At 41.2% G+C, this 20375-nt stretch overlaps 2 protein-coding genes across 2 annotated transcripts; one reads left to right on the forward strand and one right to left on the reverse strand.

Annotated features, from left to right (window-relative positions):
- The first annotated feature begins 407 nt into the window (after positions 1-407).
- On the forward strand, positions 408-9570 carry LOC139473045 (nmrA-like family domain-containing protein 1). Its single transcript, XM_071255558.1, has 4 exons — positions 408-446; positions 4882-5417; positions 8246-8439; positions 9311-9570. Exons 2-4 carry the CDS (start codon positions 4889-4891, stop codon positions 9494-9496), a joined length of 909 nt encoding a protein of 302 aa, XP_071111659.1. The 5' UTR covers positions 408-446; positions 4882-4888; the 3' UTR covers positions 9497-9570.
- A 4972-nt stretch (positions 9571-14542) lies between these two features.
- On the reverse strand, positions 14543-20303 carry LOC139473077 (phosphatidylinositol N-acetylglucosaminyltransferase subunit C-like). The gene is made up of 7 exons (XM_071255590.1): positions 20198-20303; positions 19352-19421; positions 18584-18738; positions 17475-17643; positions 15965-16112; positions 14875-15041; positions 14543-14751 (listed from the first exon to the last, which is right to left on the reverse strand). Exons 1-7 carry the CDS (start codon positions 20295-20297, stop codon positions 14700-14702), a joined length of 861 nt encoding a protein of 286 aa, XP_071111691.1. The 5' UTR covers positions 20298-20303; the 3' UTR covers positions 14543-14699.
- Positions 20304-20375: the final 72 nt, after the last annotated feature.

The raw sequence follows: 20375 nt of genomic DNA on the forward strand, positions 1-20375 counted from the left end.
TTGAAACAAGGTCTTCTAGTTCCATTTGATTTAGTTCGAACTGATAGGAGTCATTGCTATTCACCAGTCCGGAGGGTCCAAAATGTGTTTTAGTATGACGCAGCTGGGGATCGAACCAAGACATTCCGATGCCACTAGACCACAGGCGGTCGATTCTTACACAAACACAGATACAATAAACACTCAATAGAAAAAAAGGGTACAAACTGATAAACGAATTTGGAATTTTACGCCCGTTTCTTTTTGGGTTAAGGGACACAACTCTGTCACCCTCTGACGACATGTTAAAAGCTATTTACCCACTGACAGGTTCAAACACGAGTGTCGCGTCAAGTGTCAACAGCTCAATGTAAACAAGCCTTCTCGTCATGCGCAGACGGTCACTACCGTTGCTAACTCCTTGAGCCAAACACTGGCAGTTGTGACAGCCACGAGGGACAGACGAGGTTAGTCTTTAGTCTTTGTTTCGGGGAGAAACGCTACACTTTCATACGACACGGAATTGTCGTTTAAGTACCGAGAAAAGAATGACACATTTGATTTAAACTGCCATCTCAAGAGTTTCCGAGTAACTTAGAGAGCTATAGAGCGTTAGAGCTTATCTCAACTTTTTATCGTCAATATTTGTGTATTTATAGCGAATCAGAATCACGCGTTCCAACTGTTTATTTATTTTTATTTTGTCACACGACAGTTCGCGCAGATACAAGATATCGGCATATGGTCTCTTGTTGGTGGCACACATGAAATGTCATTCCGTTGATAGGAGATATTTTGCGGTCAGTTTCACAACATTTTTAAAAAAAAAAGTTAATATTTTAATTTGATGTATGTCATTGTACGACGTTGACTGAAAGAATAATGACCTTTTGAATGGAAGCATTCCTGGACGCTGGATTGAATAGTCGAAATAACAAAGTAATTTAAGAGTGTTGTTTTTATAACTAGAGAGAATAGGATATCAAAAGTTCGTATATTTCGAGTGCTGTTTCATTGCTTGTTTGAAATGCATCTACATGCCCGACCTCAAGCTGGTGCCTAAATATATATAAGTTACAGTTTGAATACTGCTGATTACGGCGAAAATGCATTCCGAAACTCACTGTTATTCAAATATCTCAATGAAAATAGGCAATACTGAAAAGATTTAATTATATATATCTTTCTTTATAAAATTACAACTCAGCCGTCCCAATATGCATGAGGTCCAAGCAGCTACGTGCGTTGTGTTATCTTAACTCAATCAGTATAATTTAATTCGCCCGCTCGCTCAATATTGTGAATTGTCCCCCGCGGTGGATCTTATTACATTGATAACAATATCGACAATGTTTATGTTTGATATAGTCTCATGTGGATAAATCCATATTCCCTGTTGACCTTGAACCACGGGGTAAGCTGTTACAGTACTACATCCTCAATCAATCGGACATTGATGTACCTGATAGTGTGTGTGTGTGTGCGTGTGCGCGCGCGCGTGTGCGTGCGTTCGTATGTGCGTGCGTGTGTATATGTGTGTGTTTGTGTGTAGAGGGGTCGGCGGGGTCTGCTTGTATCAGTCCGGACTAGTGTCGGTTTTATGGAGCTAGCCCACTGAGATACCATGCCGCAGTTTACCATGAATACCCCACTCAGACATAATATGACTCCGAATCAATCAGTCCTTGTGTTATCCCTTACTGCCGAGCAAGCAGGGTAACAACAAGTATCATCGTTTAACGTCATTTCGGAATGACGCGGCCGGGAATCGAACCCCCAAACCTTCCACCCTCTGGGCCTACGCTGCCCTCTAGACCGCGGAGGCGGTCCAACTAGACATGTGAGTGCGCGCGTGAGAGAGAGAGAGTTGGGTTTAACGTCGATATCTATAGTATTTCAGTTACATCTCGGCGCCTTTGATGCCAAATTAATGTTAGAAGAAAGGATGATGCAGAAGTTAGATTTTTACCACTTTAGGGAAACCCACGTGTATGGTGCAGGTCATTATCAGGGCGAATCGTGGATTCGAACCCACATAGATAATCGGATACTGTCAAGCCTAAGGGACGCAACCCTGCAAATCAAATCCATGCATCTTAGCCGACTTGGTGATCCATGTCTCCCTATACTATACTAGTACTAGTGTACGACTGACCCTAAAATTAAGATTGTGTGAAGTGCTAAGGGCACGGGAGGACACGTAATCTAAGGTGCCGCAACTCCAGCAAAACTTTATTGATAATCTAAATCAGGATCCGCTGACTGCGGGTTCGAACCCCATTATAACTATGTTATAAACGTTTACAACATGCTTCTCTCCCTAAGGCCATCCATTGATTTTCTGTTATTCACATCTTCAACTTCAAACAGAAAGAAGCGAATGTTTCATAAATATAGCTGAAGAAAGATCAAGCTGGACTGCCTTTGTAGTGCAATTTTAGGGGTATTGTTTGTAACACATCGGGGCATAAATATTCACATCTTCACGAGGCTAGAGAGATAACTGACTTTAAAAGTCCAGTTTCCACCCTTGATGAACTAGGCTGGAATTCCTGGGCTCAATCGTCGCGCCAAATCTTGCAAACGACCGTTAACGAACCGGATTTCGTTTTCGTTGCGCGATTTTGATTGGACAATGCATAGACTGGTTAATCCATAATACCAGCCTAGTTCGGCAAGGGTGGAAACTGGACTTGTCAGTCAACTTCCTTGCCTCGGGAAGATGAAATATCGGCGGGGGAAATTGAGATAATAAAAAGAATGTTTTACTTCATGTCAGAATTAATACCGACAGCCCAATACACTAAACAAATCAACACAGTTGAATTATGCTCAAAGTGACGTCACACCCAACCTCGCTTTTATGAACAAGAGACCGAGTTTAACAAACCAGTCAGTTACGGAAAATCCAACATTGAAAAATTATAGTAGCACGATTGAGTGAGGTGAGTGAGGCGAGTGAGTGAGTGAGCATTTTTGTTTGTTTGTTGTTTAACGTCGCACTTAGCAATATTCGACCTAGATGACGGCCGTCTGTAAATAATCGAATCTGGACCAGACAATCCAGACACTGACATCATCAACATCGATCCACGCAACTGGGATACGAAGGCATTCATCAGCTAAGTCTGACTACCCGATCCAGTGAGTCGCCTTTTACGACAAGCATAGTCGTCTTTTACGACAAGCATAGTCGCGTTTTATGGCAAGCATGGGTTGGAGAAGATCTATTCTACCCCGGATCTTCACGGGTCTAGTGAGTTTGGTAAAACGCGGCTGTGAACAGTATTTCATGGCGTGTTAGCTTACTGTGGAAGGAAAGACCTACGTGATGCAGGTCTTAGGCGTTTACCACTTTGGTCAAACCCTCGAGCCGGGCTCCGTAGCTACTGACAAACCTAGAAACATAACCAGGGCGAATCTAAGATTCCGACCCGCGACCATAGGTTTCTGACACGCTTAGGGAGGCTACACTACACAGCAAATTACGGCATAATGACGACAGAGTTACCCGCCCCGAAATCCTGTACAACAGAACTTAACACCAAGTAGATGTCAGACACCGCAATATGTGTTAATATCAGTATTGACTGTTATAGTGACAGGTTGGTATAGCTGTCAATCTCGACACACAGCGTGTTTTACAGCAACAACTCCTTGCTATATAGCTCCTTTATCAGCTTACGGCACAAGTTGATTTCAATCAATGGTTTTCAATTGCGGGTCGAATGCTGTTTCAAGTACGACATAAAAGGGGCGCTCAGACAGGGATTATCCCGGTGTATAGATTGTCCCGTGCGACAGACGGGTCGCGAATATTGATTACAGTCCGTATATAACAGCTAACGTGTATTGACGAGGTGGTAAGTGTAATGTATATTACCAGCTGACTCTATTATTTCAACCACATTGTGAGGAGGCACATTAACTCTAAACAAATCATCATTCAGATTGCTACATCTATGTCGAAGTCTTGTATGTAATATTTTATTAACATGTTTTCCATAACTGAAACATTTTTGATACATTCTTGTATTTAATTCAATTATAAAAACAATATTTTTATTTTGTGATTTCCAATTGTTATAATTGACTTTTAAAAACGTGGTTGTTTTTGGCAAAAGGAAAAGTAATATTTTGTATGTTATGTAAACATATTTTGCAGTAACAAATGATTTAGGTATGATGGAGACTTATTCTTTATTTTTTATGTACAAAGTTTTTAATTTTTTCACAATACCAATTCTGAACCTGTTAACACGTTTTTGCACAAAACACTTTAACATTCAGCAAAAAAACAAAACTCTTGGATTCGATACCATACTCACGAAGTAAATAATGCAAGGGTATAAGGATCACGTCACCAAATTCTTGTCAAGCTGTCATCTCTTTGTACACCAGTGAACTATGTAAACTGTGTTAAATGCAACAGAACAGATAATATAATCCCGGCATTATCAATTTCATTCAGAACCGACCGATTAGTTTCGTTTTCGAGATACAGGTCTCATATGTGCTGGTTTGAAAGCTTCGCTCAATCTTACCGAGAATTTTAAGGCCTCGACGCCTTTTGGCTGATTAGAAAGTTCAGCTGACGCGACCTTCTATGTAGGTGTCCTGAAATCTTCACACAGAGAGGTATCCAATCGGAGTAAAAGATCTGATTTTAATTAGACTGACGACGGTCTTGGCCTGACATACCAGGGGTTGATAGCATGTGCAACGATGCGTACCGACGGTGCGATATAATCAAGTCAAAACTAATTAAGGGAAATTTGGTTTTAAAAATGCCGTAATCTGATTTGAATAATGTTCAACACTAGCATCCCACTATGAAAAGCATTTATACACTAAGGAATAAAAGTGTGTACATTTGTATAATTCGTGTTTTGCATTCTCCAGATAAACGATGGCGCAGCCACTTATCATCACGGTATTTGGAGCAACCGGATCGCAAGGTGGCGCTGTTGCACGTACCCTTGCACGTGATCCCAAAATCCGGGTACGAGCGGTGACCAGTACGCATGACTCGAACAGGCCTCAACAATTAGTTCAGAATGAGGGAGTTGACGTTCGCCAGTGTAATTTGGATGATGTTTACAGCATCAAAATGGCTCTTGACGGCACCGACGCATGTTTCCTTGTCACCTACACCGACTTTAAAGACCCATCGTGCAAAGAAAATGAAATTCGCCAAGGTCGTCTTATAGCAGACGCATGCGCAATGGCTGGTGTGAAACATGTAGTTTTCAGTACACAGTTGCACGCGAAACGCATGCTGGGAATTGAAGTGCGTCACCTCGACGCCAAGGCGGAGATCGAGGATTACTTATATGAGAAGAAACTCCCTCTAACGTGTATCATGGTGCCGTGCTATTATGAAGAGTTCATGGGCCTTTTCAGACCAGATCAGGTTGACCAACACGAATATAGACTATGTAAGTTTTAAAAAGATTTTAAGGTATAAAATAATTATTGATATATATATATATCATTTATTGATGTCACAGATTCGATACTTATATACCAATCAATGAAGTTATGATATTTTAAACTGTATTTGTGATATTCTAAAATGTAGTTTATGATATAACACTAATAACTACACAGCCTGCTTATTTACATCTTCCCGAGGCAAGAGAGTTAACTGACTTTAAAAGTCCAATTTCCACCCTTGCCGAACTAGGCTGGAATTACTGGGCTCTATCGTAGCGACATCAGCATCTTCCCGAGGCAAGAGAGTTAACTGACTTTAAAAGTCCAGTTTCCACCCTTGCCGAACTAGGCTGGAATTACTGGGCTCTATCGTAGCGACATCAGCATCTTCCCGAGGCAAGAGAGTTAACTGACTTTAAAAGTCCAGTTTCCACCCTTGCCGAACTAGGCTGGAATTACTGGGCTCGATCGTAGCGCCACCAGTGGCGATTACCAGTTATGTCCCTTCTAAACCTCTCCTACGGACCAATCACATTCCACCTCTCGCATCATTTGCGTTTGTTTCACACAAAAATGGTGGCGCCGAGTCAGGGCGTCCGATCGATAATCAAGATCTATATTGTGATAAAACGGGTCTTACATCGCGAAATACATCAAATCAGGTGAGCACCTTGATGAAAAACATGGAAAGATTTGAAAAATATCTACTGACAACGAGTTGGCTTTTTGCACATGCTTTGCAAATCCTGCAATCGACCGAAATATGCACGACAGTTTACGAACCGGATTTCGATTTCAGTGCGCGATTTTGATTGGACTATGCATAGACTCATTAGTCCAGCCAAAATATAACTCCATAATACCAGCCTAGTTCGGCAAGGGTGGAAACTGGACTTGCCTCGGGAAGATGGCTTATTTAATGATAAGCACAAACAGAATTTTTTTATTTACTGTGGACAGTATGAAGTCAGTGACATCGTTCAGCTCAATAATGCAGCAGAAGCCCCGCCTTTTCTGTTATCATCCAACCAGGTAGAGAAATCCGTTAGTGGGCGTGGCCTGATATTGTTTTCGGTTTATGGAATATTTCTTAGCCAATTGCAATTCATTCATTTATTGACATCTACAGATACATTCGTATTATTCGTATCTAAAAAAATAATTTGTGATATCGATACATGAATTATTGATTTAATAGATTAGGGATTAAAAAATAAAATGGTGGCTCAATAAATCTTTACTGAATGATTCCCAGATACTTGCCATCTTCCCGAGGCAAGGGAGTTAAATGACTGTAAAAGTCTAGTTTCCATCCTTGCCCAACTGGGCTGGAATTTCTTGGATCGATCGTAGCGCCGCCAGTGGCTTTTACAAGTTATATCCCTTCTATGTCCCTCCTATTGACCAATCAAATTCCACCTGTCAAGACAATCTGATTGACAATCAAAATATTAAGGGTCTTATTTCGCGAAGTGCATCCAATCACATGAGCATCTTGATTAAAAAACATGAAAAGATTTGCAAAATACCTGTCGACGCCGAGGTTGCCGTACACATGCTTTGCAAAATATAACTCCATAATTCCAATCTAGTAGTGCAAGGGTGAATCAGGACTTTTATAGTCAGTTAACTCAATTGTCTCGGGAAGATGAGTGTTCTCCGTTTTGACTGTGGACATAATTGACATCTGTTTCTATTGCCTGTCATACTATGACACTAAAAGGTCTGGAATGTTTTCTCCAGTCAAATGACAGGTGGTTGTGGAAAAACACGTATACCCCTCAGGGATTCCGCAGCAGGATATTTGTCATGTAGCCCACGCTAGTCGTATAGCCGACTGAAGGGGAGCGCAGTGTGGGGCCTCGATACCGGGATGGCTGTGTGTCATCAATAAACCGTTACTCATGCTGTCAACCACTGGTTTGTCTGGTCAAGACACGGTTGTTTGCAGGTTGCCCTAATACAGCTGTTCCAGGAATATTGCTGACGATGGCGTTAAACAACATTCATTCACTCACCAGGTCCACGTTTGTGAAAATAGAAAATGTTTGTTTGTTGTTTAAAGCCGCACTCAGCAATATTCCAGCTATATGACGGCGGTCTGTAAATAATCGAATCTGGACCAGACAATCCAGTGACTGACATCATGAGCATCGATCCACGCGATAGGGATAAGATAACATGCATCAACCAAGTCAGCGAGTCTGACCACCTGATCCCGTTAGTCGCCTCTTACGACAAGCACAGTTCACGGCAAGCATGGGTTGCTGAAGACCTCTTCTAACCCGGTTCTTCACGGGTGTGGAAATACAAGCTGTCGCCATCTGATACTATTGTTACAGTGCAAACCATTTCAATTTTTAATTAAACCTTCAGCACACATTGAACAAGATATTGCAAATTATCACCGATGAGTAAACATCTTTTTAACGATCTGCAAGTACCATGAATCCATAGATTCCTCCAAATTGGTAACAGTTAGAAGGTTCTTTCTTTGGCCTGACCGCGTCATACCAAAAGACGTTGAAAGATGGTACTTGTTGTTACCCTGGCTGGCGCTCGGCATTAAGGGGCTAAAACAAGGACTGGTCGGCTCGGAGTCAGTATACTGTGTCTGAGTGGGGTATTCATGTTAAACTGCGGCATGGTATCTCAGTGGGCTAGCACTATAAATCGGCATCAGTCCGGACTAGTACAAGCAGACACACGTGCATGCACGTCGCTATATAAGTGCAATAATCTTGGACGCGACGTTAAACCCAATTTCACCTCACCTCACCTTTCTTTGACCTCGCCCGCTCCTAAGGAAATCTGACATGTCTGTTTACAGCATTGCCCATAGGCCAAGCCCCGCTAGACATGATCTGCATCGACAACATCGGGGACGTCGTGCGGAAGATCTTCCTCTGCCGCGACATGTACCTCAACAAGACGGTCAGCGTGTGCGGCGACAAGCTCACGATCAGGGAGATTGCCCAGATCCTCACCACACACCTCAAACCCAAAACGTTTAAAGAGAAACAGGTAACCATGACAGTGTTTCATGTTACGACAGTCTTGCAATTGCAGTAAGTGGGTGAGTGAGTATAGCAATATTCCAGCAATATCACGACTGGGGACATTAGAAATGGGCTTCACACATGGTTGAATCAAGCATTTCAAAAAGGAAGGGGGCCAAAATATCAAAATCCTCTCACTCAATTTTGCTGCCTACAACATAACTACATTAGGTTTTGAAGTTGGGTTGGTATTCATGTTGGTATTTATTCATTATCTCACAACCCAGTAATCCACGGTACTAAAGGTTCCCAGTCACTCATGCTTGTCTGTAACCCATGAAGATCCAGGGTATATTGGATCTTCAGCAACCTATGCTTGCCGTAAATAGCGAGTATGCTTGTCGTATGAGGCGAATAACGGGATCGGGTGGTCAGGCTCGCTATTTTTGATGCATTAAACGTTGCAGCAGTTGGTCAAAAGTTGTGTGATCAGGGTTACAACTCTCAAGACCTCAGTGTAGGGAACTTCCAAATTTGACGCATTATATTCGATTTAATTCCGTATTTTCTATACGTCTACTATATGTTACGTTGTTTTTTTCAGGTGAACAATTGACTTGCATTTGCATGTGTTTGAGGCGGATGCCAACGGTGGGGCAGAATACGCTCACCTTTTCGCAAACACCTGGTATCATAACTAATTGATAGTGATTCTTTAACACGTGTTATGACATTGTACGGTGAACTTTAAGTATAACTTTTGTCATCTTCCCAAGGCAAGGGAGTTAACTGACAATAAAAGTCCAGTTTTCACCCTTGCCTCAAGAGGATGAAATTATGTATCATGGAAATGTTTCTGTCGCTTTTATTTGACAACCTTATTCCCTGTGTTTCAGATTAGCGTGAACGACTACAAGATGCTTGACTTCCCTGGGGTCCGCGACTGGGCCAACATGTTTTACTTTTTCTGCCGAGTTGACCAGAGATACAACGTGGCGTCCACCAGGCAGATGAACCCTAACCTGCTCTCGTTCGAGGACTGGGTCCGACAAAACGTGGACGTCCTCCACAAGGCGCTGTGACTGAGCTGGTGATGGGCTGGGCTACGTCGTCAGGACTTCACAGGCTTGTGTACAATTAGTTCCGTCACCCATGGATACATCCAATGAGAGGATGACGTGGGCGTGATGTATGATGACGTATGAATGACATGTCATAGCCTTGTGGCTTCTATTGTTGGGCAGAGCATATATGGCCCTGCGTTAATTAGAGGTTCGCGAAAATTGGATTCTAATAAAGGAAATATGGTATATACAGCCTCATTTATTCATGGGGGGGAACGAAGTATGTACAATCCCGTGAAGTGTTGACGAAGTTCATGACGGATAACCAAGGATCGTCCAACTTTCAACATGAGGATCATTGAAGTACCAAAATTTTTGTGCTACTTAAGGATCGTGTTAAGGATTGCACGGCCATCCAAGCGGAGGCAAGATATCAGTAATATGGGAGTCTCACTATTGAAAGAGACAGAAGCTTGGTATATCTTATAAATTGGATGGATATAACTGAAGGTGTTTGTGAGGGGAGGGTAAACTTCCACCTTTGCTTTGAGAACCCAGACATCAGTTTCATTGGGTTCTGACCATGGAAAGTTAACTGTCAGATGTGTGAATGGCGAGCGTTAATACACATCTGAGACACAGATCCACCTTTGGGTGGATGATTATATAAAATACATTATCAAATTACAGGAATGCTTCAAAATCAAAACTAAATTACAGTTGAACCTGACAATCATCCCATCAATCATCCGACATCCAACCAAGTCTGTAGCGTGTGTGGTATTATTGTCGAAACAACAGATTCCATTAATTGCTGCAGGATGTTTTGTGTGAGGTCCTTCATCGCAGTCACAGAAACGTGTTTATTGCGCAGGTTCCTGCAAAATGGAATTGGAAATATACCTGAGATTTGATCACAGCTGTTTCTTTTATGATTTGAACGATTGGCGGGGTCCATCTTCATTATGTACAAAGCCTTTCTGCCCTGGCGTTACAGAGAAAGACATTGGTGTTTTACATGAAGTACAAAGGCCACATTGTGCATATGTACTTTTAGTTTTCACATTCATAATTATATATTGTCACCGGCCAGTATTACAGCTTTTTTTTAGTTTTTGTAATATATTTATGCGAATAAAATGTTTATGCTTTTCGTTTCATTGTTCATGTGATTACACGGGGAACAACACAACATGATTATAAACTTTCAAATCGTTGGTTATCACTGGGTTTAAGGGTAAGTCGGAATTCAAAGGCCAAAATACCCTCTCCTTGACCCTTGGGAATATATTAAACTCCAACTCAAGTCTAGAATGCCTCAGCTCTAGGGTCTCTGAAAGTAAGCATTGTTTTGGGCTCCAGCTGGATCATTTTTAGTTTGTACTTTGTAGATATATATTTTAAAATAGTATAACTTTCTTTCTGGGAGTAAATGTCGGTCTGAGGTCAAAACGAGTGGGATCAATAATCAACATACGGAGCTATACGTCAGATGGATGTTCAGGCGCCTTATTTAATTACTACAGCAAAGCTGCAAATACATGGAGCCCATCTGATCCTTTTCAGTCATTGAAAACACCTGATCCTCTCAGTCATTGAAAACACCTGATCCTCTCAGTCATTGGAAACATCTGATCCTCTCAGTCATTGACAACATCTGATCCTCTCAGTCATTGGAAACATCTGATCCTGATCCTCTCAGTCATTGAGAACACCTGACCCCCCAACCACTATTCCAGCTATATTGACGGCGGTCTGTAAATAATGGAGTCTGGACCAGACAAGCCAGTGATTGACAACATGAGCATCTATTTATGCAATTGGGATACGATGACATGCCAAGTCAGTTGGCCTGACCACACGATTCCGTTAGTCGCCTCTTACATCTTCACGGGTCCCCTTGCCTACAAGGGTTGGCGTGAACGTTACGTTACGCCATGTGTTTGGGGATGGTGGTGTTATGGTATGGGCTGGAATAACGGCTACAGGAAGGACTCAAACGATTGTGATTGACAGAAATTTGAATGCTGTGAGATACTGGGATGAGATTTTACAAACGGCAGTTTTACCCTTTTTTTCAACAGAACAGCCCTTGAGTGACACTCTAACACAATAACGCCAGACCACCTTGCTAGAGTTGAGCATCAATAACTTATTTACATAAATATCATATCAAACAATCTAACATGACAGGGATGAAATGAAACGTCTGCGACATACTGACCTTATTCTATACTTATTGTAAAAGTATTACTCGGAGTATATGTGATTTATCTGTTTTAAGTTTTATACCACGAGCTATGTGTGGAGCTGAGCAGTATAAATCGTAAAGTGACGCATAAAATCACATATACCCCGAGTGATACTTCAACAACAAGAATGTAATCGAATTGAAAATTGATTAAATGGAATAAAACACACAAAAAACACGTGCTCGACTGAGCTTAGAAGCGGGGTATAAGGGATTTATTGTCCCGCTCAGAAATCTAAGTGCAGCCGGTATTCGCGGTGTGGTATTAGAGATTTATTCTCCTACTCACAAAACAGCGTGCAGCCTGTTTTCTTCGTGGTGGGGTATGAGATTTATTTTCCAGCTCAGTAATCCACGTGCAGCCTGTTTTCTTCGTGGCGGAGTATGAGTTATTCTCCCTCTCAGAAATCCTCATGCAGCCTGTATTCTTTGTGGTGTGGAATATTAATGAGATTTATTCTCGCGCTCAGAAATCCACAGTCAGCCTGTTTTCTTCATGGCAGGGAACCAATCATTTATTCTACCGCTCAGAAATGTACTTCCCTCCGATGCGGATACTTTGTTTTGGCGGGAACACTCTTCATACTTGTTCCGTACTGTGCTTTCAGTGTTCTTTCCATGGGATATGAAAATATATAATTCCTTCCAAGATAGTAAATTATTTGGACCGATCCTCCTTGTTTTCTGTTTGTTTGTTGTTTAACCTGGACGAAATAATCCAGTGATTGACATCATGAGCATCAATCTACGCAGTTGGGTTACAATGACATGCATCAACCAAGTCAGTGAGCCTGACCACCCGATCCATTAGTCGCCTCTTACAAGCATAGTCGTTTTTTACAGCAAGCATGAGTTGGTATCTTTGTTATCTGTATGTCACCATTACTTTGGAGTTTATGTGTAATCAGGACAATTTTACTGCTCATAATGTTCTTGTGTGGTTGTTTGTTGCTTAATGCTGCACACAGTAATATTCAAACAATATGACTCTGGACCAGACAATCCAGTGATCGATATTGTGAACACGGATCCACGGTTGGATACAATGACATGGCATCAATCAAGTCAAGGAGCATCTGATCTATTTGGTCGCCTCATACAACCAGCATAGGTTGCTAGGGAATCCCAACATGGTGCAATGTTTTTTGTTTCAGCCAATTTGTAAAGATAATTCAACATCAATGTGTTGAAGAATGATATCATTTGACCTCCCTCCTCACTTATAACAGAAGCATGGCAGTGGGGTAGCCTAGTGGTTGCAGCATTCACTCCTCATGCCGATTACCCAGGTTCGATTCCCCACATGGGCAGTGGTGTCCCCTGCCATGATATTGCTGGAATATTGCTAAAAGCGGAATAAAACCATACTCACTCACTCACTCACTCACTCACTCAAACAGATGCACAGAAAAATGATGAAAAAATAAATATTTTATTGCCTGAAATATCCAGGTCATATCAGATCTGGTTCCAAGTACCTTTTGTCCACACAAACCCATCTTCCTGATGCAATGGCGTTAACTGACTAAAAGTCCAGTTTCAACCCTTGCCAAACTGGGCTGGAATTTCTGTACTCGACCATAGCACCACCAGTGGCTATTACGAGTTTTGTCCCCTCTCTTCCCCTCCTACTGACCAATTAAATTCCACCTCTAATGTCACTTGCATTTCCTTCAAACAAAATGGTGGCGCCGAGTCAAGACGATCTGATCAATGATCAAAATATAGATTGTAATAAAACGGGTCTTACTTCACGAAGTGCATCAAATTGAGAACATTGATAAAAAACATGAAAAGATTTGGAAAATATCTGTGGACGCCAAGTTGACGGTACACTTGTTTTGCAAATCCTGCAGTCAACCGAAATATGTACATTGAAATCCATGTTGTTTACAAACCGGATGTTGATTTTGTTACGCGATTTTGATTGGACTATGTATAGACTCATTAGTCGAGACGAAATATATCTCAATAATTGCAGCCTAGTTCTGCAAGGGTGGAAACTGGACTTTAATAGTCAGTTTACTCCCTTGCCTCGGGGAGATGCACAAACAATGTAAACAGTTTCACCCTCTTGATAAAAAACACCCTCCACACAACATCTCTAGAGATTCATTCTTTCTGCAACACTGTTTTACCCCAACTGTTGCAGGCCAAAGTCTGAGTAACACATGGTACTTATTCTTGACAGGAGCCATCTTCCCGAGGCAAGAGAGTTAACTGACTATAAAAGTCTAGTTTCCACCCTTGCCAAACTAGGCTGGTATTATGGAGTTAGATTTTGGCTGGACTAACGAGTCTATGCATAGTCCAATCACAATCGCGCATCAAAATTGAAATCTGGTTCGTAAACTGTCATGCAGATTTCGATCAATTGCAGGATTTGCAAATCATGTGCACCGCCAACTCGTTGTCAACAGATATTTTCCAAATCTTTTCATGTTTTTAATCAAGGTGCTCACGTGATTTGATGCACTTGGCGATGTAAGACCCGTTTTATCACAAAATAGATGTTGATTATCGATCAGATTGTCTTGACTGGGCGCCGCCATTTTGTTTGAAGCAAATGCAAGTGATATGAGAGGTGGAATCAGATTGGTCCATAGGAGAGGCATAGAAGGGACATAACTCGTAATTGCCACTGGTGGCGCTATGACGGAGCCCAGGAATTCCAGCCAAGTTCGGCAAGGGTGGAAACTGGGCCCAGTTCCACAAAGTGATATTAGCGCTAAGATGATCATAACTCCCATACTTTAACATAGGCTTACAATGATCCTAGCGCTAAGATCGCTTTGAGGAACCGGGCCCTGGACTTTTAACGTCAGTTAACTCTCTTGCCTCGGGAAGATTGACAGGAACAGACATCCATAATTCAATACTAATAAATAACAACAATCACACACTGACCACCATTCAACCTTTCTCTCACTCGCATGTCTATATAACACCACTGTCATCGTCACAGTCGTGTTATGATGGATCAGGTTTAATCACAGCTTCATCCCATGGACCGTAGATGTTACTGAAAAAAAGAAATACCTTCATTTCCATGTTCAAAAGAAATAGGATTTTATATTGTCAGAAAACATTTGTCTCTCAAAAGTTTATTATGGTTCAATTAAAAAGCTTATTAATGCATACTCACTTTTTATAAAGCTGTAGTCTGGTGAGCCAGTAGGGGCAGATGAATGTGATGAACAGATGGAAGACAGCAAACAACACAGCGCCTGCTGTTGTGACGGACAACAGCAGCATGAGTGCCCCGCCCCCCAGGAGGACAGTCAGTGGAAGCTGGCTGCTGGGTGCATGAGTCTGGAAGAATTATATGGAACTTGTTATTTTCTCATTCATGCCATAAACATAAAGGATGTTTTCCTTAATTCAAACTAAAACTTTAACACAATTTGTTTTAGTAAGGAATACTTAAAAATTGTTTGATTTTGTTTGTTAGTTTGCTTGTTGTTTAACACCGCACTCAGAAATATTCCAGCTATATGACGGCGGTCTGTAAATGATCGAGTCGGGACCAGACAATCCAGTGACTGACATCATGAGCATCGATCCACGAAATTGGGATACAATGACATGCATCAACCAAGTCAGCGAGCCTGACCACCCGATCCTGTTAGTCGCCTCTTCGACAAGCACGACACCTTAAAATTGTTTGAAGACAATTCAGCCACTATAGTGGAGACAACTTTAAACAAATATGTGGGAGACTTGGAGGCCACTTGAATTATCTTGTGCGTTTTGCAAACAGCTGTCCTCCAAAAGAAAACAAAATAGCGCCACAAGGCTGTGATGCTCCGCTCTTTTGAAGTAATAACTTGATGACACTTTTACTTTATTTTGGTACAAATATTTATAGTCAGTTAAAGGAAGATTGGTAAAAAGGATTCTTGGGAAATGGAAAAAAACTGACACCAATGAGTGCAAATAGTGACGCCATGAATAAACCTGGATGTTCTACGGTCATCACATGCACAAAAAGTTTAAGCCTGTTAAAAAATCCCGAATAGCAAAACACAACAGTTCAATGCATGCATGAAATGTATATAACGTTTCATGGAGATATATTAAATGGTTTCTGAGTTATGCTCTGGAAACAAAACATGACGGACGGACAGATGGAACCCATTTCGATATCCGCCGCAAAACACTTTTTTGGTGGAGGATAATCATGATGATAATCTAGTTCTGCAAACTAGAACGGGGAATGACCATCAAACACATACCTTCAGTTTCCGCCTCAGGACAGGCCACAGAGCGAACAGCTCAAAGGAAAACACAATGGTTGTGAAGGCATGCCAGGTGGTGTTCAGACGGGACGCCAGGCACACTGACGCGAAGGTTGCCGCGCTTAGAGACAGGGTGCCACACACACTGGAACATCAACAGAGTTCATGACTGGAGGCTGGGACAAGATGTGATGCCATGCATCTAATCCAGTCACCTTCATGTAGAACAAGCTGGATAAACAGTTATATGCAGCTTTAATTACACTTTCAAGAAGGAATTTCTCCAAGTTTCCACAATCATTGAATAATTCAGGGATTGATTACATGGATTTTGTTTTTCTATAACACCTCACACAGAAAGAACGTAGTCTGGACCAGACAAACCCATGATTGATATAATCATGATTAATGATAATCATGATAATGAACAATGTCCAATGCCACCTGGGTACAATCCACCCAGTCACCGAACATGAATACTGATTCAAGTGGACGTCTGCTACGACAAACATGGGATACTGGGGTCCTTTTCCAGAGTATTCTAACCTAGAATCCTCACAGGGAAACAGCAGCTGATGAAAGTGAAAGTCCAAATGTGTTTTCTATTCATACAATCTCGAAAAATTTAATACAAGGCTTTCCGAACGACGATTATGGGCTGTACAACTGATACTGTCATATCATCATCTATCTATCTCTCTGTCCAATAGAATGGTTTGTTGTTTAACATCGCACTCAGCAATATTCCAGCTATATGATGTCAGTCTGTAAATAATCGATATACGCAATTGGGATATGAATCAACCAAGTCAGCGAGCCTGACCATCCGATCCAATCATATAGGACTGAATTAATCTCACGAAGAGCATGAGAATGAAGCATGTATTTTGATGTTCCTTGAAATGTGGCAATTAAACAGATTCTGAGAATTGTTGTAATGTGATGTTTATTGTTTAACGCCGCACTCAGCAATATTCCAGCTATATGATGGCAGTCTGTAAATAATCGAGTCTGGACCAGCCAATCCAGTGATTGGCATCATGAGCAACTATCGATGAACTTGGGATACGATGACATGCATCAACAAAGTCAGCGAGCCTGACCACCCGATCCCATCAGTCGACTCTTACAACAAGCATAGTCGCCTTTTACAGCAAGCAAGGGTTGCTGAAGACCTGTTCTACCCCGGATCTTCCTGGGTCCTGTCAAATAGGATGAACATTTGAAACAGAAGATAATTTCCATAGCCCATGGGAAGTACTACCATACAATAACGGGCCAACTGTAAGACATTCCAGAAAGCCATTTTTTCAGTTTTCAATTTTCAACCTTAAGGAACCTAATGATCATTGTCTGGAATAGAAGTTTAATTTCCAACACTGCGTCACCAGTGGTAAACATGGTAAACTCTACAATCTGCATCATTCGCCTCCTGTATCAGTCTGACACGCTGATATAATCCATCACTCAACATGCACAGTATTTCAGTGAATATATTAACACTTACATCGCAGCACTTGCACCGTAGTCATGGAACAGCACGTTGGCCAGCAGCATGATAGTTGTCATGGCATAGATTGTGTCAGTGCTGACCGTCTCCGTCAGGGACACTAAGATCGGTGACAGACCGAAACTGAAGCCGGAAAACAGAACCGCCGTCTTCAGATCGTCCATCACTGGAAAAGAAATGAAGCAAAGCATTTACTTTTTCAATTTCGAAAATATCTGTTAAAAATGTATTCCTTTTTTGGGCCATGCTACAAACAAATATGATTTCACAGAAGCATGACACGAACAAATGTTGTTTTAACACGTTATTGCTACATCCTATTAATATTCCAGCTGTATCACGATTGCAAAAATTTGGAGTAAACAAGTGGTTAAACTTTGTTGTATGATTGCACACTATCCCTCGATCAACATTTTTCAGTCAACTCTTACAACAAGCAACGGGTATCACAGACTTATTCTGCACGGAATACTCATTAAGTGAATGCCTTTAAATCAACTAAGCAAACCTTCTCTGTCAAGTATTTATCAAATTGAATATATTATGAATATAACATGCATGCAGAGTTTTACTGGGTGCAAATTAGTGCATCAGCATAAAACTAGTCTAGTGCCACGGCACCCCAGCTGTAGTCAACAGTCTAAAATGTCAACAAAGAAAATGCTGCTGCCAGTTTGTTTCTTGTTTAACGCCGCACTCAGCAATATTCCAGCTATATACAGCGGTGTGTAAATAATCGAGTCTGGACCCGACAATCCAGTGATTGATATCATGAGCATCAATCTACGGATCAACCAAGTCAGCGAGTCTGACCATCCAATCTCGATAGTCACCTCCGACAACAAGTATAGTTGCCTTTTACAGCAAGCTTGGGTTGCTGAAGACCTATTCTAACCCCCATCTTCACGGGTCAGTTGTTTTTAGTATTGATATTCAAATATTCAAACACTCACTTTTAATCATACAACGATCAAGACATAAATAGCTTTTTCAATATGGCTGCCACAGATGTAAAGTTTCAGCTTTATTGGTCCAGTAGTTTCTGAGAAGATGGTGTTTACAGGGTTTGTATATCTGACACACGACTACAAAGACGGCAAACTTACTTGTCCTCTTGGACTGGGACCGACTCTGTCCACCATCGATGACTTCATTGAGGAGGTACGCCACGACAGTTACCCCAGTGGACACGGCACACAGACTCTCCGCCGACAACCATTTCTCATCCATGTACACAAACACTATCACAAACAAGCAGACGCTGGAACAACAGGAGATGAAACCATGTAAAATAGCCCTATAACATGTAAATATTACACGATACACATTCAATCATGACTGAGGAAAACCTTGGACTACATCAGCCACAGGACTCTCCTAAAAACATTCTGGTGTGCTTTTGGGATTAAAGTGTGCTAACAAGAAGAAAAGCTTTCTCTAAAAAAAGATAAATAGGTGTGATTGTTCAGTCTATTTATCACTCTGGCTTCACATAATATACATCATCACAAGGTATCTTAGTGTTTGTTTGTTTGTTTGTTCGTTGTTTAATGCCGCACTCAGCAATAGTCCAGCTATATGACGGCAGTCTGTAAATAATCTGGTCTGGACCAGACAATCCAGTGACTGATGTCATGAGCATCGATCCAAGCATTTTGACTTATGCTCAGTGAGACTTGGTGTTGCTTTTGTAAGTATTTCAGTTCTATCACAGCATGTCAGCTTAATGTGTGAGGAACCAAGGAACACCAAGAACAATAATTAGGACAATTATAGAATTTAAACCCATGATAAAAAATGCTGCTGCTCTGCAAACTAATTGCAATAATTAATACCTCTGTAATAAGAGAGCTGGCAGTTTATGCTACTGGTACCTGCTAAGATGCTGAGTAATCACTCCTGACTCGTAAACCAGCGGCAGATATTCATATTTCCGGGTGTACACTGGCAAATAAAAAGATGTAAACATTTCAACTAATACAGGAATATATCTATTTATTGATTTATGTAAATTTCCATTTGTAAGAATAGAACAAACAGTACAAATGGTGCTTTTCAGACTCTCAACTAGATTTTTAACCATTGTTGAGTGCTGGTGGATTCGTAAACCAATAAAAATTCATGCATACATGTTTCACTGACATATTTGACATTGTCGTAGTGTTTTATATCCCATTTGAATTGGCTACTTATGTACACAAATTCACAATCAATGACAGGCCAAACGATCTACCATGACAGGTGACAATCTATATCGTATTACACACACATCAACCATATGCACAGTTGTGCTTGAGTATTTTTCAGTTTTTGAGTTATTACTAAATTGAAATTATTTGGGGCCATAATGACAATAATGATCAGTTACGTAATTTAGATTAAATTCGAACTAAAATCCATTTATAAACAGAGCCACTGCAATCATAGGCGCCTTTGGAGATCATTGAAACTACTAGACTTATCACCACAGTCAACCAAACATGGGAACATGAGGCGAGAATGAACACCGTCTGGAACATATGGCAATCCGCATCATACAATCCAGTTACGTATCGTATGATACTATCGCGACACAGTCCATGAGACATGACATTTATTTCTCATTTCGTGTTTCTTATTCATAACTTATCCTCAGAATCAAATCAGGACCAAACGCTTCCAACAAAGGTCTTTCGAATTAGACCAGGAAGATTTACGTTAGATGAAATATACAAGCATACAATTCTTCTTTAATTCATCCAAGAAACTGGCGTCGACGTAGTTATCAGGAACACCTTGGTCCTCGTAGAGGATCTTTCGCCACTTTGGTTTGGCAGCCATTTTGACGATCACGTGATGTGGTGTACAAAAGTTCTCGATGCGTTTAGTATTTAAGTATAGTTTTATTATTAAGGAGTA

Source organism: Haliotis cracherodii, unplaced genomic scaffold, assembly GCF_022045235.1.
Source record: "Haliotis cracherodii isolate W230 unplaced genomic scaffold, xgHalCrac1.p SCAF_26, whole genome shotgun sequence".
Lineage (NCBI taxonomy): Eukaryota > Metazoa > Mollusca > Gastropoda > Lepetellida > Haliotidae > Haliotis > Haliotis cracherodii.